We start from the raw sequence: 23,067 nt of genomic DNA, 5'->3' as shown, positions 1-23,067 counted from the left end.
AAGCTCTCCAGGGGATTCTGGTGTAGCTCAAGTCTGAGACCCACGGCTCTGGAATAATGTCCCTGTAAGAACTTCTGTATCCGGGCCCCCAGCCACCATCTTGACCTCAGCTCCATGTGCCTGGATATCTTTATATGAGATATGATATAATAGTTGTTTGTTTGTTTAAAGTAGAATCATTGAAATAGGGTGTGAGTATTGGAAATAAACCTGAGGAACTTGATGAGGGATGGAGAATAGGTACTTATTCCAAGAGCCCATTAGAAATGTAACACCCCCCTTTACACTCACTCAAAACCTTAGAGCAAATGGCAGAGCAGGGACGGTGCCCAGAGAAACCTCGGTGTGGGCTGCTGCAGGGAGGCCACAAAACACTGGGACTCTGGGTCTCTAAAGACACAATTCTGCTGAAAGCTAATCTACAGAAAGCAAACCCCGTGCTCTGGAGAGATGCTGTCCCTTGTTTTTCCTGTCTCTGCCTTTGGTTGCTAAGCAGGGTCCCTTCATGTTGCCTGAGAGCCGGTGGTGACAACTTTAAACTTCATGTTTTCAGGTTGTGGGGGTAGGGGCTGGGCACAACTCTGGTTGCAGGAGTTCTCAGGTGATGTTAATCTCTCCTCCCTCACACACTAGGCCACCCTGACCTAACAGACTCAGCTTCTAAATGTCCCCTCCAGCCTTCACATTTGGTAAGAAAATGTAAATGTCATGCCATTCCAGTAAAAGCAAACTTCTTCATTTTATAAGGTTAGTTTTATGAGTCAGGCTTAGCTGGAGATACGTAAACAACTCATTTGTGGATAAAAATTGCTGTGTTGTTCTTATGTTTTGGACAGAGAGCGCATCAGTGTATTACATTATACCCCAGAATTATCTTATTGCATTTTCCTTCTCTTGGGCAATGCCAGATAAAGCGAATATTGTTTATGGAACAAAAGTCAGTGACTTTCAGCTCCGGGCCTGTCCCATGGGGTCCAAGGAGATCTTTGCACGTGGATACTTGGCTTAAGCGGATTAAGCAGTAGAGAGATAGAGCTGGAACACTGTGCATTCATTTCTGTACAGACAACTCTGGGTAGGAGTCTCTGACCCTTGGAAGGAGACAGAGTGGAAATGGCTGGGGGGCAGTGTCCCCTGCTTTGTCTCTAGCTCAGCATGCGGCTCCTTAGAAAGGCTGGTAGTAAGAGGAATGCAGGCATTGTCACCCTTCCTCCTCTGGAAGGGCTGGGAATGGTCAGAGCCTGGCCTGGCCTCCTGTGCCAGGGGTCCAGTGGTCTCAGCACCCTTGCAGCTACCTTTGTTTTCATTTTTAAAATATTCAATCTTTGTGTCTTGCAGGGCCCTATGCTAGTACCGTAGAGGAGAGAGATAAAGGGACCTTCTACAGGCCTCCTGCCCTGTGGAAGCAGACACACGTGCAGAGTGGAAACACAGTCGGCTCTTGAGGGACAGGCACAAAGCAGCCCGCAGTCTAGTACCAGGGTGGGGTGTGGAGGGCAGGCACATTCAGAGGTGAGAGTAACTGGGCTGCAGAGAACAGCCAAGCAAGAGGTGAAGCGAGAGCTGCTGATTTTTGGGTACAGTCCCTTGTCCAGCAGCCACCCGGGAGGGAGCTGGGTACGGGCGGCTGAGTAATCACCCCCAAGAGTGCCCATGTCCTAATCTCTGGAACCTGTAAATGTTGCTTTACTTGGCAAAGGGGACTCAGCCAAAGTGATTAAGCTAAGGATCCAGAAATGGGCAGAGCATCCTGGATTACCCGGGTAGGCCCACTGCCATCACAAGCCACCTCATAGGAAGAAGACAGTAGTGTTACACTCAGGAGGTGCTTTGCTGCTCGCTTTGAAGATGGAAGATGGAGCCATGAGCCAAGGCATGCAGGTGGCCTTTAGAAGCTGGAAAGGACGCTCCACTAGAGCCCCTGGAGGGAATACAGCCCTTCCAACAGCTTGATCTTAGCCCAGCGAGACCCATGTTGGAATTCTGACCCCCAGAATTATAAGAGAATAAATTTATGGTGTTTTTTTTTTCACCTACCAAGTTTGTGGTAATTTGTTACAGCAATGAAACTCTACAGATACAAAATGACTTATGATCCTAAATGTCTTGTTCTGTGTGGGCACCTCTCCTTGGGGCCTCATGGAATCACATACATCTCGTGCGTAGCAATGGTGCAAGACCCGCTTTCATAAATGGACTTTACTGGCATCCAGGACAAGCGTAAGAAGTAATCCAGAGTGCAGACTGGCTATGGCTACTATCCCCGGACACTGTGGGACCAGCTCTGTAAAAACCTCTTCAATCCAGGCACCACTGCAAAAGCCAAGGCCACATAAATCTCTAGGGTGTCAGCACGTTGAGATCAAGGGTCAGGTTGGATTTGGGAGATTGTGTGTGTGTGTGTGTGTGTGTGTGTGTGTGTGTGTGTGTGTGTGTATTTAACCTTCCAATCTTGTTAATATCAGTCATTTCATTCACTTTCCAGCAGAACAACCTAGGTCCTTCGAGGAAGCATGTGCAGCTAAGCTTGATTCCTAATGGTTAAATTCACAACCCACCACTCATGGTCTTTATTTGGGGCTACTAGTAACGCTCTGGGATCACACACATCCGTGGCTATGACACCACATGTGGGAAGACAAGGAGAAAATATTGTGGTCTGGTACACAAGATTTGTGGTTCAAAAATCCATTTATTAAAAGCTGGTTAAAAGCCTCCCTACTTGCTAACTCACCTGGGTGCAGCTGGCTTGGGTGAGTGGAACAGTGCCAAGGAGGGCAAGGCCAAAGCGTTCCCCCAGGGCCAGGTGGCCTTTCCCACTCCATGCTGCACCCAGACTGTGCAGTCAGAGCCCGCAGACCAGGTGTGGGCTCTGGCAGGAAGCGGGGAGGAGACCTTGGGTGCACCTGTGCCATGCCAGCAGGAGCAGTGCCTGCGGAGGGAGGAAGGAAGGCAGGTGCCTCTCTGTTCTGTGCTCTCAGGATTGTTACGGTTCATCCCCAGGGCAGTGTGAGAGCGCTGAAGGGTGAGTGCCTGGTTCGTCCTGCAACCCCCAACCCCACCCCGTTCTTTCACAATGTCTGTAAAAGCACTTAGGAGCCTTCCTTGTATGAAAGTAAAGATCATTTCATTTTAGTATTTTATTACTTATCTTTTCCCCTCCATATTCATTGTGGCCCTTTTCATTCTCCAGTTTTGTTTCTATAGCCTGCTTAATGTATCGCTTTCCTCTTCTTGTGAACAATCACCTCTGAATTATCAACGTTAATGGAGGGAAGCCTTCAAGAAGAACAGTAATTACATGAATTGTATTTTATTATAGGGCTTTATAGACTGAAAGGAGATAAAGGAAAGCGTTTCTCAGAACGGTAGGTGGTCACCTAGCGGCCTTGTGGCTCAGCAGACAAGCTCGCTGTGGCCTACCGTCAGCCACACAAACAGGTGCCCCCAGGGGCCTAGCCCACCTGCACAGGCACAGCTTACCAAAAGTCAGTTGTTTTGCTCCCAAACTTGCTTAAGGCAGGTGTACTTATTACCTAATTGCATAATTAAATGTTATGTGAAGTGGTAAAGAGTGGGTACCCAAAAAAGATGTCATTTCCACAAAATCCAAGTTAAATGCTGTAGAAGGAATTGATAAAGTTAAGTCTCAAACTCTTGCTGTTGAATTGGGGGTGGGAGAGTCAAGATTGGGCATGAAGAAAGAAGGAAAAGGAAAAGTAGAGGATTATGCACTGTATTCTTTGTAAATGCACCCTCCACTGTAAGTAAACCAAAATGCAAATCACAGATGATCCACCTAGGTGTCTTCTTTTTTTTTTTAATTTATTGGGGTGACAATTGTTAGTGAAATTACATAGATTTCAGGTGTACAATTCTGTATTACGTCATCTGTAAATCCCATTGTGTGTTCACCACCCAGAGTCAGTTCTCCTTCCATCACCGTATATTTGATATCTAGGTGTCTTCTTGCTAAACAGACCTCAAGGAGCGCCAATTAAATGGCCTTGGCTCTATGCCAAAAGATAGGTGATATATTTACATTTTCATTGATTTTAATTTAAATTGAAGCAATTAAGGTATGAGCATAACTCCCCGCTCCCCCCATCCCCTCACCATGGTCAATTGTTTCAGTTATGTTCCTAACTAATGGTCCAGTCCAGGGCACAGGGCATTCAGCTTAAGTGACCAATCTCCAAACAACAGCTGATTCCCAAATGAGTTGAACTTATCACAAAGTGTGTGTACTCAAGGATCTCAGCCAGTCTCTCTACGTGAGTATGTCAGGAAAGGGCTGGTCTCTCACCAGCTGCTCGGGGCAGGGGTCAGTGGTCCCAAGGCTTGCTGAGTGGCCAGCGGAGACTTGTCTCAGTGTAAGGGGCAGTCTTGAGTAGAGGGGAGTGGGGCTGACCTAGGATACCCTAGGTAGCATGAGAACTCACAAGACCACTCAAAATCGCCCGCTACTGGTCCTGAGCTGTGCCACGTGATATCAGAAAAGTTCAAGCCTCTTTGGTCGTGGAAGAATAAGACTGGAAGGAGATGGCATCAGGCGGGTGTTAGTGAGGGAACAGAAAAGCCTGTGTCTGTGACCACTTCTTACAATAGGTAAACAGAATGCTCACTGGCTCTTTCACTAGTTAGCACCGATATCTTCTCAATGCTCGGCTGCATTTACTAGCACAGCCATTACTGCATTTCACCACTAGAGGACAACCGTGTTTCTAAAATGAGGGATACTTGCAGAACCAAGAAAACACAATTAAGGAAATTTCCCACCCAGAAGAGGTCTTAAAAATCTCGATTCACTGATTTTCAATTTCTTTTTTGCTGAAACTCACAGCAAGAACTGCATTTTTCATAATGACCTAGTTCATACACATATATTTGAAACTTTCTGAGGCATTACTTACCCTTACTTCTGTGATGTACTCTAATAGTTTGTATTTCCAAACTATCTCAATGAAAACAAACCCCCACCACACACACACACAAAACAACAGCAACCTACTAAACTGATTTCATAACCCACTAGTGGGCCATTAATTTGAAAAACCCTGACTTGGTCACAGCCTCTCATCTTACAAAGGGACGCGCTGACCCCCAAGGATGGAGAGGGATCCCTACCAGCTACATTCCTCTCACCCAGCCAGCCACCTGCTCACCCTGGGGTCAGTCCTGAATGCATGACAGACATTGTGCAGCAAGTGAGTGCTCGCTCTGAAAATGCACTGACTGGATAAAGAGTGCAGGAGTTTGGGGGGATCTACCATTTTTCACTTCTTGTCAATGCTACAACTGCTCTTGTAATTGAAACAGAAATTCCTTAAGTCACGACATTGAAAGCTCCATGCGGGTGGTACCTTGGCTTCTCATGCAGGCAGCTGAGTGCTAAACTGAATGAATCTCAGGGGCTTTCCTGATGATCCCACCCCATCTGAATTAGGGCCACAATATTTAGCCCAGTGCCTGGCACATAGTAAGTGCTCAAAAAATAACTAATGGATGAAAGGACTGCCCGTCAGGCAATAGTGGTAGCTAACATTTTTATACTTTACAATTGATATTTATAACATCTTACATGACTCGTAAGAGTACTTGCCATGGTTGGCAGAACATGGATTATTTCCATTCCGAGTGAGGAAATAGCCCGAGAAGACTTTTATGACCTTCTCTAAGTAGTATGGCTCACTGGAGACAAAGCAGGGGCTAATATTGGGGCTCCCTGCAACATCCCAGCAGCTGGTCCTGCACCTCTGGGAAGGCAGTACATGGCAGTTCCCTCCTGGGAACCAGCACTCACTCTCAGCCACTTCCTCCTCTGCTTCTGCTACCCAGAACCCTGGCAAACTTGGGTCACAAGTTTAAGACACATCCTGCCCCAGGTTGCCTGGATCACCCTTGAGGTGGCTCTTCTTTAGTGGTGATATTTGGAGGCCTCCCAAATGGAGGAAAATAATTTCACTGAATTCCGGAGAGAAACTGAAACCACTTTAGGCTTCACAGAGTCTTGGCCCTGAACGTTATTAAGCTCTCTCTTCTTTGGCTCCTTGATGTGAAAACATTTAAAACCATTTTTGGAGGCAATGTAAAGGTAAACCAGATGACCATAGGAAGTTATTCTTTCTTAAAGTCAATGCCCAGGAGTTTTCTCTGTAACTCCTCCTCCAGCTCATGCCTGTCTGCCTCTAACTTATTGACTTATTCCCACCCCCCCCCCCTTTTGGGCCCCACAGGAGGATCGATCCCTCTAAAATTCAGGAACATTACACTATTACAGATGCAAAGCAGTAACTGACCTCTTTTTGGAAGAGGAAAGAAATTTTTTTAACTCACTTGGGTTTTGAGAGCTGGTTTATTCCGTTAAAGATGCCAAGTATTTTATTTTTCCAAAGGGATGACTAAATGTGTAAAAAAATGCAAAGAATTTCATTTTATTATTTTTTCACTGTCCTAGAAGGAAGATAAAAATTCCTAGCATTTGAAAACTAGTGTACCTTAGAAATCTGAACACGGTTTTCTGTAGAGAATGTCACTGGCTGGTAACCAGGGAGCAGATCTTCAGAAACACCCTCTTTGAGCTCTGGGAGGTGGCTGCTCGCTCTGATTTTGATAAACATTCTCAAGTTCTGTTCCCCTCACTACTCTTGTTGTTGGGCTAGTAAAACAACGTTGTTTTTTTTTTTGCCCCCAGAGACAGCAAGGATTATTAAAACAGATGACAGGAATAGGCTGCCTTTTCCAAGGAACAATCTGATTTCATCTTCAATAAATTCAGCCACCCTGGTCCAGGATAACGTCGTTGAGGAACCAAGGCCTTCCCCACCTGTGTCTGACATCTGGTCTGGAACAATCTTAAAGGAAAATCCTACTGCCATTCGAAAACTCTGTTTACACTCTATACTCAATACTAGATTCTTTGAGGCTGAGTCTGCAGGCTCTGTGGAATATTTGGGAATTGCTGGAAAGAAAGTCATAATTTTGGGGACCAAAACTGAGTGTAGTTCTGTCCCTTTTGTAATCTTCTATATGATGAAGAAAGCAATGTAGCTCCAGAGATACAGAACAAAACCTACAGCCAGTCCTTTGAAATCAGCACCAAAAACGACCTGCAACGTTCTCATTTATTCCTTTCAGATAGAAAACTGAGCCCCGGTCCACTCACTCCCATTAAAGCAGACGCCAAGATTACCGAGGTTCCTACCCAGGCCCACAGGTAAGTTCCAACCTCATCCTGAAACCCTTGCATGGTGCCCGCAATTGACAAGCCAGTGTGTCCCTGGTCTCGCGTGGGAATTGGCTTACAATTTAGAAATCCCGCCCAGGGCTTTTGCTGGAGCCACTGGTGGGTCGCGCCCGCCGTGAGCACCCCAATAGCAACCAACCCTGGGTAACCCCAGACAAGGGTAACTCCTTGACTTTTGGGCCTGTTCCTCAATTTGGCCATGCACCTCTTTCCCGGGCATGGGAGCTGCCCTGGGAAAACGCTATGGCCTCATAAATGCCAGAAAGAACCGCCAGTTTTCCGAGGCCTCTGCGCACGGATGAGCCCTTTCCACGCCTTGGACACTGCGCGGGCGCACTTAGCTCAGTCTCGGTCACCCACCCGCCGCAGGGCGGACAGGCACCGCTCACAGGCGTCACCCACAGGCGTCACCGCCGACGCGTGCGTGGCCGTGCCCCGCACGCCCCCTCCGTGTAGCTCCCGCACTCACCCACGCGCGGCCCTGCTGCACCGCGGACACCACTCGCAGGGCGCTGGGCGAACCCGCGCGGAAGTTGAAGAAGTGCAGCGCCACGCGCGCCGCCTGCTGCAGGAGCCCGCTCTGGAGCTCCGTGTCTGGGCGCCACCCGGAGTCCTCCGACCCCGCGGACCCCGCGGGCGCCGCCGCCGCCCCCTGGAGGGCGAGCAGCAGCAGCAGCGCGAGCATCGGGGCGGTGGGGCGCGGGCCCCCGGGCGCGGGCGCGGGCGGCAGTGGCCAGCGGGGCTGCATGGACACGGGAGGGCTAGCGCCGCGCAGGACCGGCTCCGAGCGGGTCACGCCGGTGCTCGAGGAAATAAAGTCGCAGCGGGCCCCTCCCCTCCGCCCCCGGGGCAGCGGGCTGCGGGGAGCCCGGGTCCCCATTCGGCCGCGCCCTCTGGCACTTCCCGCAGCCCTTGCCCCCCCCCCCCCCCCCCCCGTCCTCCCAGTCCCCCCCCCCTGGCTCCCGCCGCCCGGGCTCAGAGTCCGGACTCGGCGGCGCCTCCGCGACGCGGGGCGGGGGGGGGGTGTCAGGCTAGGGCCGCGCGGGCAGGGGATCGAGGGGGGCAGCGGAGACTCTTCCCCTGAGGGAGCGCGCCCACCCGGCGCCACCCCTGGTCGCGCCCCCAGCCCAACTCCAGGACCCAGTTTCTCTCCCCTGCAGTTGCTGAGATTTCGAAACTGTGTTTCGAACGAACTTGCTTCAGTTTTCCAAGGCTTAGAGCTGTGATTTCCCCCAGAAGATGAAATTGGGGACCCGTGGAGAAGGGGGCTAGGCGCAGCCGACACTGATGAGGGTCACTGTAGCACAGTGACCTTGGAAGTGGGACAGGTCGCTGGAGAGCTGGGCCTGGAGAGGAGGCTGAAGTGGTCAGCAGGGCAGAGTCCCATAAGGACCAAGAGGCCCCATTGGACTTAGAAACACGTAGGTCAGTGATAACCCTGGTGAGAGGCAGATTGAAAGGCCAGAGGTGGAAGCTGGATTCCAGCTGGGTGAGGCCTGGGTGGGGCTTAAGGGCAGTGGAGGCAGTGAGTACTGACAACTCTTTTTAGACACAGTGAAGGAATGAGATGGTCATTGTTTTTCATCCACACACAAGAGAGAAAGCCCAGGAGAACGAGAGGTTGGAGGGTAGAACTAGTACTGCTAGGTACGGCCAGCATCCATTTCTCCATCTCTCTTCATTTTGTTCAGGGGTTCACACCCCCACCCCCACCACCCACTGACCACAGCCCCACTGGAGCTAAAGGAAGTCCCTTCTCTTTGCCAGTGACTGGTTGAGGCCTGGCATGCCTGATTCTGGATGAGACGCTGGGGCAAGGCTGGGGGGAGAGTCTTATTGAAGGGGAGGGGAGTCTCTAAAAACACCTTCCTTCCTCCACTTCTTCCTTGGATGATGTCCATTTCTTGTCTTTCCTTCCTTGATTCTGCAGATAATTATGGGATACCTACTCTGCTAGACCCTGGGGACAATGAGGGGGGACAATCAGAAAAGCATCCCTGTGCTCCTGGAGCTCACCTTCTAGGCAGGTGGGCCCCAGACAATCAAACAGGCAAGGGAACGTGCCCTGTGTTGGACGCACTTACGTGCAGTAGAGAAAAATTAAAGGGGATAGGGAGTTGCGAAGTGAGTATCATTTTAAATAGCGTTGTCAAGGCAGGCTTGACCACTGTTGGTCACGGGGCAAGTGACAGTTGAGTAGGGGCCTGAAGGAGATGGAAAGCCAGGTAGACTTGTATGGGAAGAGCACTGCAGGGGGAGAGAACAGCAAGTAGAGAGGCCCCAAGGCAGGGGTCCACTCAGCATGTTTGAAGAAGAGCAAGCAAGTAAGTGCAGCTGAAGGAACAAGACAAAGAGGAGAGTATCAGCAGGAGAAGTCAGAAGGATAATGGTGGATGGGACTCCACAGGCCTTGTCATATCTGGATGTGCCACCTCAAAGTGTGCTTCTATCTTGCTAGCAGCCTGAGAAGGAAGCCCATTTGAAGAATTGCTGAGCAGAGAGAGGGGAGGATCCTGGGTTCCTGATGACATTGTTGAGTTCTCAAATCAACTGATCCTGGAGCTCATTTCTTATTGTTTAAGTTCCTTGGAGTTTCTTGCCTTCGGAGGCACCCTAACACAGATAATTATCTCCCCAGAACCCAGTTGTCTTCCCCTCCAAGGGGTTACAGTAGTAGTCTTCTTGAGAATTTATCACCTCCAGGTCTTATAAAGATGAAGTTTTCCTTATTTTATTTCAATGCATTGGCCTCTAACCCCGCCTCCCCGCCCCCACCCCAGTAGGTGTTAGGCTGCTTTCAGCTGCAAGTAACAGTTTACACTGTAGCCTATCCAGTAGTGTGAAGGGGGAGATCACAGGGATGGTTTGGTAATTCAGTGATTTTTGGTTTCAGGCTCTCTCCATCTTTCTGCACAGCTATCCTCAGTGGGTTGTCTTTTTGTCTATAGACTTGTTGCTTCATGATTATAGAGTGACTGCCACAGCTCCAGATATCATATCTTCACGTGCTGCAACCAAAGGCAGGTAGCAGGGAGTAGGTAGCCAGGGTGGCAAGAGAGCTCTATGTCATACAACTTTTTTTTTTCCATCTGGGACAAAAATCTTTCCCAGAACCTCTTCCCCCAAACCCTTCTCTTACCCCACCAGACCTCTCCTTACATCTCATTGGCTAGTACTGGGTCACACTGGCAAAACTTAGCTGCAGAGGAGGCTGGAAAAGCAAGTAAGTGTCTGTCTTTTTTCAGCCTCTGTAGTGGTGGTCTGGTCTATAAGTTAGGATTAAATTTGGTTCAATACACATAGAACAAAAACATCAAATGACATTGGCTTAAACAAGAGAGACACTTATTTGTCACATAAGAAAAGTTGGGATGGGGTGGTAGGTAATCTGTGTTTTGTATTGGCAGGTCCATGAAGTTGTTAGGGTTCTAGACTTTTTCCAGATCTTTGCTCCCACATCCCGAGGGTGTGCCCCGTGTCCTTGGCGTCCCACATGACCTCTCGCTGTCAGCTGTGAACTTTCTACAAGTCCCACAGTGCACTTCTGCTTATATCTCATTGGCAAGAACTTAGTCATATTTTTAGCTGCATAGGAGGCTGGGAAATGTAGCCTTTATTCAGGAAAGACATGTGCCAGAATAGAAGTCAGGATTTTGTTACTATGAAAGAAGATTGTGTCTTATGTCAGGTATCCCAGAAGCAGGCCCTGAGACAAACATTGTGTGCAAGTGATTTAAAACAGAAACACTCCCAGGAGAAACCAGTGTAGAACGAGGGTAGCCGAGCATGAATCTCAGACAAAGTTATAAGAAGGGTAACCACCTGATCTGAAGGAGAGCTTTGGAATGTCAATTGCACCTCAGAGTTGTCCCCACCCCACGCAGTGGATCTGGGCTTCCATACTTCTGTCTGCCAGTTATTGGCTAAGGGCCACCCTGGGAGACAAAGCCCAGGCACTGCAGTCTCTCTCTTTATGTGGATACAAAGGGGCAGTAGCACAAGGATAGCCCTCCTGAAAAGAGTCACCTGTCCCTCAGGTTGGAAGCAAAAGGATGCCAAGTGGCAGGGCCAGAATTCAGGAAAGGGATCCCAGGGATTCAGGCCGAGCCCAGCAGCATCACTGTGGGGAGAGTGGATAGTGGCCGGCAAGTAGCAATGTCTGTCACTGTAGCCAGGAAGGGGACGGGTGGGAATGGCTGATGGCAGCATTAGTGCCTATGAGGGGGTGAGAATCCCAGACCTCATAAACAGGAGGGAAGAGACACAGAAAAGACCAGGGGTACAGGTGCTGCTATGTGAACACGGGACTCTTCCAAGTTCCATCATTTTTAATAGTGATAACAACTACAATGGGATAGATTGGGAACACACATTTAAAAAATTTTACATTTTAAAAATGTGTAATTATAACACTCATAAACAGATTTTCTGGAACACAGGAGAATATTTACTTCGCTGAGAATTGTCTATTCATGTCCTTGGTCCATTTATCTGTGAGGTAGTTGGATTTCTAATTGATCTGCAGAAGCTCTTTAAATACTAGGGAAATCAGGCCTTGGTTTGATTTGGAAATCGATGATATTTTTTCTCAGCTCATATAGAGTGTGTCCCAGGTGTCACGTTTTCTAGTTCCTTAGTCTTTGCACAGGTTGTCGTAAGCAATTTTATACAGAGAACTTGGTTTGTGTTTAAGAAGCATAATGTATAAAAAAAAACTATAATGACTTTTAATCATATGAAAAGATATTCAGTACAGAGGCTGAGAGAATAAATTGATACAACTTTTTGGAGGGCTATTTGCAATATCTATCAATACTAGTCTATCAGTACACACCTTGTGACCCAGCAATTCTACCTCTAGAGTTTATGGTAACAATAAATTCACACTTGGACCTGAAGAAGTATTCATGAGAATGTTCATCCCTGAATGTGGATTGTACAGCCTTCGATTAGCTCATTTTCTGCTCTCAGTCCCTAGAACAGGGCTGGGCAACAATCGGCACCAATACATATTTTGGGGGAAAGAATGAAGAGTAAAAGGCTGAAGAAAACCCTCTAAGTTCCATGGTTGAATAATTATGATCCCTCCCTCTTGTGAAATATTATGCAGCCATGAAGAAGGAGGGAGCTCCAGGCTGGACACTGAACTTTCTCTAAGGTATAAAGTTGTTAACGGATGGCAAGGTGTAGTGTAAGGCAAATTGTGTGCTACAGTTTGTTTAAAAAGAAACAAATAACATATACATAAGTCTGCATACATAAATGTGGAAATATGCAAAGACGTCTCTGAAAAGGTTTATAAGAATTAGTAATTATGGGATGGAAGACAGAGGTGTGAGAAACTTCACCACATGCTCTTTTGTGGTGGTTGAGTTTTTATTCTTGGGGGGAATGTGTTACCCATTCTAAACAACTAAGTGAAATGCTCACACTTGTGGGATTCACACTGGGGTGCGAATACACTTGGTACCAGTTCCTCCTGTGGTAGGAAGACCCAGCCTTTTTATAAGGACTCTACGATTGCATCATTCAGCATGGCCAGGGTAAGCCTGCCCTCAGACTTAGTTGCCATGTAGCTCAGGCTTGTCTTCCTCTCTCTGAGCCTCACCTGTCCATACTCTTCCTTTGCCGCAGGCCCAGTCAGGCTTTCCCACTTCAGAGCACACCTGGAAAGGAGTCAGCTAATTCACACTGTGGTGTCAATGGCTGCCATGGTGGACTGCATTGCTCCTCGCAGAAGTATTCTCTTGTTAACAGGGTCAAAGTCTTGAGCCTGGAGACTTGAGTTCCGATTGAACCAATGGCAGGCACTGGCAGCTGTTCAGTGTGCTACGTAGAGGTGTTCAGAGGCCCCCAAGCGTCCACACCTGCCCCTTCCTACCCCTTTGAGTAATAAGAGGCCGGAGAGCTGAGTGGGAGGGTTTTGAGAGGTGTTAACTGTGCATCCCCCTCCTCCAGGGGGGAGGAGTTGGGAAGTGTCTTCCCTGCAGGTGGTTAAACACAGAGGCTTGCCAGAGCCCTGAGAGGACTGAGCATGAGGGTCTTGTGCCGATAAAGACAGACATGGTGACACTGCTGTCATGGCTATCCCAGCTCTGTTGGCTCACAGAGAGTGTGGACAAGAACTCCGGAGCCAGTGCCATGAGCCCCAGGCCGCACGTTCCTTAGCCAAGCCCTGAGGCCATACCAAGAACAGGTGAGATTCCAGTTACTGCGGCTTTGAGAGGAAGCCTACGATCTCAGAAGCTGCTGGTGCCATCTTGCCCCCCTCAGATGAGTGGGCGTCAGGATGAAGGTAGAGATGAGGCACGGGAAAAAACCAGGTCCTCGGGGATATTACTGACCTTCTGGCTCACGACCTACCTGAAGCCTGCTCTATGTAGACTTTTCAGTTCTAAGAATCAATAAGCCAATGAGCCAACGGAAGCATGATTTTGTTACGCCAGCTGAAAAATCTCTAATGGATCGCTGAGGCAAGTACTACTGGTAGGAACCAAAGAGATATGAGGCTGTCCCATGGGGGTTCTGCCTATGCCCGCACTGGGGGACACAGTCTGGGAACATGTCAGCTGCCTCCACCTTGAGAAGGTCATATTGGCAGATTCCACCATCTTTGGGCTGAACCAGCGGGTGAAGGGCCCCCCTGCCCCAACAACTCACAGCCATGGCTATCGAAACTTCCAAGCCACAGGGCCCAGGCCAGGCTGTGAGTCCCCATGAAAAAGGACTGCGACCAGGCTGGACAGCTGTCAGCTCCTGTCTCTTGGGCTCTTCTCTAAAAAGACCAAGGTCAAGGGGAGTGGGAGGGAAAAAAAGACCCTGCGGGAGGAGAATCCATCCTTAAAATAGAGACTGGAACCTGGACCATGGCTCAGAGTCAGACGCAGGGGAGACAACAGCATCCCTGGGTGGGTGGGATATCTGCAACGGTCTGAGTACCCTGTGTTGACAACTTTAAGTTTTCTCCCCCACCCTTCCCCCTGCTCTCAGTAGTACAAGCACCCCCATGGGGGCTTGGAAAACGAAGTAGATGTCAGTTATTAGAAAAGGTGAAATCATCCGCTATTTATATGTGAGACCCTGGGATGTAATACCCCGACTTCTTCTTTCTAGATACTGGTATTTGCTGACTGACTCTGGAAGGACAGAAGCTGCTACCAGTGGTTCCTTTTGAGGAGGGAGCCGGGGCTGGGAGGAGCTCACTATATATCTGTGGTTCTTTTCTGTTACCATTGGCAGGTCACACCGTGGCTCAGAGCATGGATTTGGAGCCAGGCTGTCTGGTTTGAAGTGCAGCTCCACCAGTGTGAGCTGAGGCGAGTCACACACACACACACACACACACACACTCGCTCACATACTCATAGAGCTGTTGGTGAGGTGCATGTGCACTGATATCTGTGCATGTGTAAAACACTTTGGACAGTGCCTGGCACACAGTAATGGCTAGGAGCATTATTGCGTTAGTATGGCTATTAACTTTAAGAAGTTAGGTATAATCTTGAAGAGAATGCACTCAGCTGCGGATTTCTTTTCACAAATAATGAGAAGGGATGGTACGATCTAAAAACTGCCATGCCATTACATAAAACCTTAGCTATTACTTTTAGTATCTTTGACCTAATCGTTTACTGGAGCTATTAGCAAGTCAGAAAATGTGAATCTGTATTCCTTTCTAGTCTTCTTTTTGGCAAAGGTGAAGGTAGGTGGGATTGGGAGACTATGACTAACCAATCCTGGAGTTTTGAAAGCTGATTAACCAAGCTCAGGTGTGACTGAGACGATCCTTATCTGCAAGCCTTGGAGCTGGGAACACTGGTGGAGAAAATGCATCTCACCTGGTTCTTTGGGTCCGCATCTTGCATGCTCTAAGGCAACCTCAGTTTTTGTTTTGGTAAAACAAGCCCTGTAAAACCTACAGAGTTTCCATGCTGTGTCCCTGGCCTGTAATGTCCTAAACCCCTGGGGGATGTCACTCTGCTGGATGGAAAGCAAGCTGCTCAATGGAGCAAGCCGCTTTCCTAGAATGTTGTTGGGCTTCCTGATCTCTCCCTGGAAGGTGCTTGGGACTCTTGGGGGAATTCACAATGTCCTAAATACTGGGCCCATGAGCTACCTGAGGCTCATGCTGGCTGCAGCAAGTCCCCAAAGATGGTATTTTGCTTTGGGAATAAGACCTAGGCCTTAGGACTTTCAGCACCATGCCTACACACCCACCAGACTCTCAAGGGCCGGGGAAAGCCTGTAGTACAAGGGCCCTAGAATGCAGGTCTGGGCGGCGGTGGTAGTGGTGGTGGTGGGGGACACCACTAATGATAGTTTTCTGGATTGTGAGGTTAAGGAGAGAGCATTTCCAGCTTGAGTCCAGTGAGGCTGAATTCTTTGTGATGCAGAACTGGAGAAAAGCGTCTTTCCAGAAGAGATGCGATAGGAAACAGTGGCTGCGTTTATTCCTGTCACCAAGGAAAGATTTCACATGATGTAGTTCAGATAAAGACTGACAGGGATGTGTTTTTTGGAAGCCTCAAAAATCAAGTGAATAAGGTAACCAGCACTATCCGATAGAAATTTCTGGTGAAAATGTTCCATATGTGCAGTCTAATATGGTAGTCACCAGCTACATGTGGCTACCACTGCTCAAAATGTGGTGAGTGCTGCTGAACAACTAAACTTCCCATCTTATTAACTTTTAATGGATTTACATATACATAGTCACTTGTGGTTGGTGATTACTGTATTAGCACAGTACAGACAATTGACTTTACTACAGCAATGATTTGTGGAAAGAAAACATTTTGGGGGGCTATGTTTCAGACAGGATGCTAAATGCTTTCTGTAACAGAATTGTCTCATTTCATCTCTGCAATTTAGAGGTATAAACTGAGCGGGGGGCGGCGCAGAGACAGGTTAAGTGACTGAGTGTGGATCCCCTCCCTGTCCCTTGCTAGGTGGCAACACTAGCAAGGGACAGGGAGGGGATCCACACTCAGGTGTGGCCTACCCTTTCTCCAAGCACCGTCTTCTGTGTTTCTCAACCAGAGACTCCAGATGGACTGGAGGGGTTAGATTACAGCAACAAAGCTAATTAGGGGTCGGAAGAATCTGACTTTGTGGTTTCAGAGAGTTGGGATTATTTTATTTCAAGAGAAGAATGTTGAAAGAGCCACTCAATCTTTAGTACTAAATCAAGAGATCATTTTTTACAGTAGAGTGTCAGGCGACCTCTGTCATCACCACTGGCGAGCGCTTCATTTTATTCTGGTTAACATGGGGGCCAGGGAAGAATGTAAGAAAGCCTTGGTTCTGGTGTGGGAAATATGCCTCCTCATCCCAATGAGCCTGGTTAGACCCCAGGCTGCGTGACACCGACTCTGGGCCAGAAGAAACTTGGCCACCTGGCTGTTGGAACACTGTACGAGGAGCATTTGGGCTAGCCAGAAACTGGTGGTTTCTAAGGAAACAGGCTATATTGGGGTTATTTGGTGATCTCAACACTGGTTTCAGCAAGAGCACACAGTGTGAACAGCCTATCTGCTCGCCTCCTCTTGACGCGGAGTTCCTGCTAAGCCTGAGCAGACGAATGAAACTGTGACGCGGGTCTCTGCTCCACACACCTGTGGGCATGAAACAAAGCTTTTAAAATCCGCCATATGCTCACATTTAAAACTGCAAGTAATTTAGTTTGCATGGCTTGGAGAAAAATTTCTTCTCCTGCAAAGATTGGGCAAGCCCATTTTGACACATAATTGCCAACAGATGGTTTTCTAAATGTAATGAAATGAACATGGTCAGTACTACATGTACTGGCTTTTGCAGATTTCCAAAAGTAAGCCCTCATTGTTGGTGTGTCACGCGCGTGAAGAACACAACATCCTTATGGATCAGTTGCACATTTTCTGGTGAATTTGGCATGGCATTTTGTTTTTCCATCGATCACTGAAGATAGTATAATGCCATTTCAAGAATGAATTAACATTCTACTTGGTGCTCTATAAACTGAGAAGTAAATGACAAATTGGAACTGTTTTAATTTTCCCAACAAATGATATTTAAGTAAAGGATGAAATTGTAAAGTTTATTCTTTCCTGTTGAACAAGGTGCCATAATAATTAAAGAGTGAAATAAAGGATTTGAAAGTTGTTGTTTTTCCCCCCGGCAACAATACTTAGAATTTTATGTTCTTCAAAGAAAAGTCCCTAATAGTTGTTAGTAGTTATACACCATGAAGTCCCTGGAGTGACTGATTTATGAATCACTGTTTAGGACACGAATGTTCACCAATCAAATGCATAGAGTATGTCATCAGGGCAAACCAAAACCAATTCCTCTTACCACAAAGTAAGGCCCACATATGGCAGCCTAGATAACAGGACCGTGTTAGAAAACCCACATTTTATTTTTTTCCCCTCCTCCTCATTCTTTCCTCAGGGTGCAGGATGCGGCACGTGTCTAATAGTGAGAACAAAGTACTGATAAGTAGATCACCTGACTGAGAGAGAGATGACACCGTCTCGAGATAACTTATATATGTACAGAGGTTGGGTGGTTCCTTGGACTGTAAATCATGCAATGGATGGACCTTCATGTTGGGAAGTTATTCAAGAAAAGCTGTATTTGTGGTGAGCTTAGAAGAGTTGGCAAGTTGTGAAAACATCAAGGGGCAGACATTCTAGACAGGAGGGGTGGCCTCAGTGGGCAAATTACAGGGAAGATCAAACACAGGATAGCAGTGAGAATGGCTGGAATGGCATCCACGGCTACCTGAGGCAAAGCAAAACGGTAAAAGACCTTGAAGCCCAGCAATGGGCATTTGTTCTTAGAGGCTCCTCAGAAGTTCCTGCATACCTAGGCTGAGGAGAGTTTGCGTGCACAAGATGAGGTAGATTATATGAACGTTGATTTTTGGAAACAGTGCAAAAACGGTTTTCACTGGTAAAGAACAGAATTATGACCATGCTTGAGGATAAGGAGGTACTATTGTTGGCCCAAATGAAATGCTACCTTGATTCTTAAAGGTCTAATAAGTACACTACAGTGCAAAGGGCTCTGACCTGAGAGTCAGGAGGAATGAGGTCCAGGCCCAGCTCAACCACTCACACTGGCTTCAGCCTGTTCTGTGTAAAATTCTGGGTGTGGGATGAATGAGATAGTAATCAGCAGGAACTGCCAGTTGGGGACACTGGTTATTTCCTCCTTCAGCTGGGCCTACCCAGTGCACAGCAACTAGCTACGGTGTCTTTTTTTTTTTTTTTTGGACTAATCTCAGTGACATCTTCCCACTTTCTACAAGGAGCCCCATGCCCTCTTACCAGCATGCAGTTACCATACACAGCCTTATTACCAGATATTTTTAGGTTTTAAAAAATCTAAACAAAAAAATAAATAGCTTGATTGATATGCCTATTATCTGAATTAAATGAAACAAGTGAATGTTTGAAATTTGATAAATGAGATGACTCATATTTTAAACGGTGAGTAAACTGATGTAGCAGTCAGGATAAGCTGGGATATGCTGCGGTCATGACAATGCCTACATCTCAAGGCTTAAAACCACAGTAGTTTACTTGTCGCTCTCACTACGAGTCCATCATGGGTTGGCTGGACGCTCCGTTGGTGTCACTTGTTCCAGCGAGCAGGATGATGGAACAGCCTCTTTGGTCCTTGCTATGGCTGAGGAGAAAGGAGGTCAGGAGGAATTGTGCTCAGGCTCTTTTCTTTTTTTTAAAGATTTTATTGGGGAAGGAGAACAGGACTTTTTATTGGGAACAGTGTGTACTTCCAGGACTTTTTTTCCAAGTCAAGTTGTTGTCCTTTCAATCTTAGTTGTGGAGGGCGCAGCTCAGCTCCAGGTTCAGTTGCCATTGCTAGTTGCAGGGGGCACAGCCCACCATCCCTTGTGGGAGCTGAGGAATCGAACTGGCAACCTTGTGGTTGAGAGCCCACTGGCCCATGTGGGAATTGAACCGGCAGCCTTTGGAGTTAGGAGCATGGAGCTCCAACCGCCTGAGCCACCGGGTCGGCCCTGTGTTCAGGCTCTTGAAGTTCCTTCTAGAAGTGACATGTCACTTCTGTTTATCTTGTATTGGCTAAAGCATGTTACGTGGTCATGCCTAACTTCTTCAGGAGGTGAGAGGTGCAATATTATTATGTTCCCTTAGAGGTGGAGAGCTAGAAATATTTGGAACAGCACAAATGCCTACCGCAGCAGTAATTGCCAGGCAAGGCCCAACCTTCTCATGAGTCTTTTGTATATTGTATTAGTCTGCTAAGGCTGTCATAACAAAGTGCCACAGACTAGGTGGGTTAAACAACAGAAATTTATTTTCTCACAATTTTGGAGGTTAGAAATCTGAGATTAAGGTGTCAGCAGGGTTGGTGTCTTCTAAGACCTCTCTCCTTGGCTTGCAGATGGCCACCTTTTCCCTGTGACTTCAAATGGTCTTCCCTCTGTGTGTGTCTGTGTCCTCATCTTCTCTTCTTATAAGGGCACCAGTTGCATTGCATTAGGGTGGCCCATTTTAATGATTTCATTTTACCTTATCATCTTAGTAAAGCTCCTATCTCCAAATACAGTCAGAAGTATTGGAGGTTAAGATTTCAGCATATGAATTTTGGGGGACAATTCAGCCCATAATATTTTATTCTGTTAAAATTGAGGTCTATCTCACTAATTGGGGCTCTACTAATGGTAGAATTTTTTGATACATCTTATCCCTATACTTGGTGCCAAAACTTTAATGAGATCAATTTTTGCAAGTAAATTATTTCTTGCTATAACCTTCAAGACAGCTTTAAAGAGATGCTATGGTTAGAACAATAAAAACAGATTTAAGAAATTTAATAGCAGGCCTGTGGAGGGTTTTCCTAATTCATCTCACACCTTAAACTTTCTCTGAAAGTATTAGATAGTACAGAGTCCAGAAGACCAATTGACCTTTTTACTGGTTTTTAATAATTCTCTTGTGATATGTGTTAGAAAACCATAGACGGGTTACTTTTATTGACTATTTCCCTGCCAGTAGACGTTGATCTAGGCTGGTGGTTCTCAAACTTGCACGTGGATCAGAATCCCAGCAGGTCTGGAGTGGGCCTGAGGCTTTGCTTGTCTAACAAAGTTCCCAGGTGCTGCTGGAGCTTCTCATCCAGGTCCAGGGGCCAGATTTCAAGCGACTCTAGTTTAGGAAGTTGCAAGAGGGATGATGGAAACCCATCTTCACAGGCTTCCTCCTCTGGGTGCCTGTGTGGGGGCTACCAAAAGGCAGCCAGGTTAATTTAGGTACACTCAATGTCACCTCAAAGGCACGGCCCTCAGCAAAAGTCAGAATTGTGAATCATCTAAGCAGGATTTCTATTATTATTATTATTATTATTATTAGTTTCAGGTGTACAAAATAACATAATGATTAGACATTTATACTCCTCACAAAGCGACACCCCCCATCTACTACCCTTCTGATATCGTATATAGCTGTTACAATACCATTGACTCTATCCCTTATGCTGTACTTTATATCCTGTGACTATATATATATATATATATATATATATATATATATATATATATATATATTATAGTTGACATTCAATGTTATTCTTCTTCAGCTTCAGGTGTATAGCACAGTGGTCAGGCATCTACACAGTCTATGCAGTGATTCCCCCGATAACTTCAGTACCCACCTGGCACCCTACATGATCTTTACATTATTGCTTATATCCCACATACTGTATTTCACATCCTCCTGACTCTTTTGTGACTACCGATTTGTGCTCTCCAATCCCTTCACCTTCTTCCCCATCCTCCAATCCCCCTCCCATCTAGCACTCATCAGTTTGTTCTCGGTATCTGAGTCTATTTGTGTTTTGTTCGCTTGTTTATTCTGTTCTTTAGATTCCACATACAAGTGAGATCCTATGGCATTTGTCTTTCTCAGTCTGACTTATTTCACTTAGCATAATGTTCTCTAGGTCCATCCATTTGTTGCAAATCAGGATTTCTTAATTGCTACATAAACCACATCATATTAGCCACAAGGCCTGCTTCCTCTTGGCCTGCTCTTCAGTCATTCTGTTTTTGTTTTTAGAACAAAGGGTACTGGTGGAACTTTTTTTTTTTTTTTTTTAACAGTAATGCCAATGACTCCAAAATCTTGAGGAAAAAAGACTTACCCAATCCTTTTTTCTTTTCCATTTCATAAACAAAAATTTCCTGGGTCCTGTGTTATCTGTGACCACTTCTGCTTTGGGAGTCATGGAGCTCCTCGTCAAGTCAGCTCTGTCCATGCTCACTCTCTTCTTGACATCCTTGCCCTCCTGTTTGGGGCTGCCCACTCAGGCCCTGCCATTAGGACTGGTGGTGTTTTTCTCTTTTCTTTTTTTTTTTTTTTAAAGTTTATTGGGATGACAATGGTTAGCAAAGTTACATAGGTTTCAGGTGTACAATTCTGTAATACATCATCTATATATCACATTTGTGTTCACCACCCAGAGTCAGTTCTCTTTCCATCACCATATATTTGATCCCCTTTACCCTCATCTACCATCCCGCTCTTGGACTAGTGGTTTTTCAGTTCCCAAAGGAGCAGTGACAGCTGGGGAGATGATGAGCGTATGTGCCCAGAGGAGGTAGCTTAGGCAGACACTGCTCTCTGCCTACCCAATATCCATCCTCCTTTTCTTCCTTACTAACTGGACCCCAGTGTCATTCAGGGTGGTGATGTGTCGACTAAATACTGTGCCAGTGCCCTTGCAGCTGGGGGTGGCTGTGTGACCTGATGCTGGCCAATGACATCCACGGAGTTTCTGTATGGGCCATCTGGGAATGGCTTTTAAAAGGGGTCTGGCTCAGCTGGGATGCTCTTATCACCCTTCGCCCTTCACCTTTTCCTTTTTGTCTTCCTGGAATGCAGATGCTAGGCTTGGAGGTGCAGCAGCTGCTTTGCTACAACGAAAGCTACATATTGAGGGAGTTGGAGGGGAAGAAAGAAGGAGCCTGCTTCTTTTATGACTTCCTGAGCAGCTGCTGACCTCCAGACTTCCTCTTACGTGAGACACCAAATGCCTTACTCAGCAAAGCCTCTGGTTTTGGTTACTCGTGAGGGCTCGGCCTCAGGACATGGAGTCTGAGAAGGAAGAGAAGTGGTTGGGGGATGACATGAGAGTGCTCCTGGTCACTGATGTCGACAATGATAATATGATAGCAAGCATTGGGTAACATTTCCTGAGCACTTCCTTTAGGTCAGGCACGATGCCAAGCCCTCGGCGGGTCACTGTGTACCTGAGGAGTCTGAGTGGTGCAGCTGGCATCCCAGCGTGGGTCTGTCTAACCTCCCCACCGCTCATCCTGACTCTTGGCCCCTCCACCTCTGGTCCCAAGGCCTCTGCTTTCTGTGTCTGGAGTCAGGTCTCCAAGCTCATGGCTCTGTCTTCCAAGGCCATGACCTTCTGTTAGGGACTGAATGTTTATGTCTCCCCCAAATTTGTTGAAGTGCTACCCCTCAATGTAATGGTATTTGGAGGTGGGACCTTTGGGAGGCCATTAGGTTGAGAGGAGGTCATGAGGGTGGGGCTCCATGATGGAATAGTGTCCTTATAAGAGGAGGATGAGACTTGAGCACGTTCTCTCTCTCTCTCTCTCCACCATGTGAGGACACAGTGAGAAGGCGGCCATCTGCAAGGCAGGGAGAGAATTCTCACCAGCAGCAGACCCTGCTGACACCCTGATCTTGGCCTTCCAGCCTCCAGAACTATGAGAAATAAATGCCTGTTGTTCAAGCCACCCATTCTATGCTATTTTGCTATAGCAGCCCGAGCTGACTAAGATA

At 47.1% G+C, this 23,067-nt stretch overlaps 2 protein-coding genes across 3 annotated transcripts in view; one reads left to right on the top strand and one right to left on the bottom strand.

The window, feature by feature from the left end:
• RARRES1 (retinoic acid receptor responder 1) overlaps positions 1 to 8,166 on the bottom strand; it is a 31,463-nt gene extending 23,297 nt beyond the window's left edge. The window contains exon 1 of the mRNA XM_081065760.1: positions 7,716 to 8,166. Coding sequence (XP_080921886.1) covers positions 7,716 to 8,126 — 411 coding nt within the window. The 5' untranslated portion in view covers positions 8,127 to 8,166. The remainder of the gene's footprint in view (positions 1 to 7,715) is intronic.
• The window catches only part of MFSD1 (major facilitator superfamily domain containing 1), a gene marked incomplete at its 3' end in the record, with an annotated part of 121,051 nt that overhangs the window by 26,125 nt on the left and 71,859 nt on the right, over positions 1 to 23,067 (top strand). The window contains exon 2 of one of the 2 annotated variants that reach the window (XM_081065600.1): positions 7,138 to 7,216. Of the gene's footprint in view, positions 1 to 6,975; positions 7,217 to 23,067 lie in introns of those variants that run through there. The other variant, XM_081065610.1, reaches the window with a different exon arrangement.

Source organism: Rhinolophus hipposideros (assembly GCF_964194185.1).
Source record: "Rhinolophus hipposideros genome assembly, chromosome: 2".
Taxonomy (NCBI): domain Eukaryota; kingdom Metazoa; phylum Chordata; class Mammalia; order Chiroptera; family Rhinolophidae; genus Rhinolophus; species Rhinolophus hipposideros.
The sequence above is the reverse complement of the archived record's forward strand: the minus strand, read 5'-3'. Positions and strand labels throughout refer to the sequence as shown.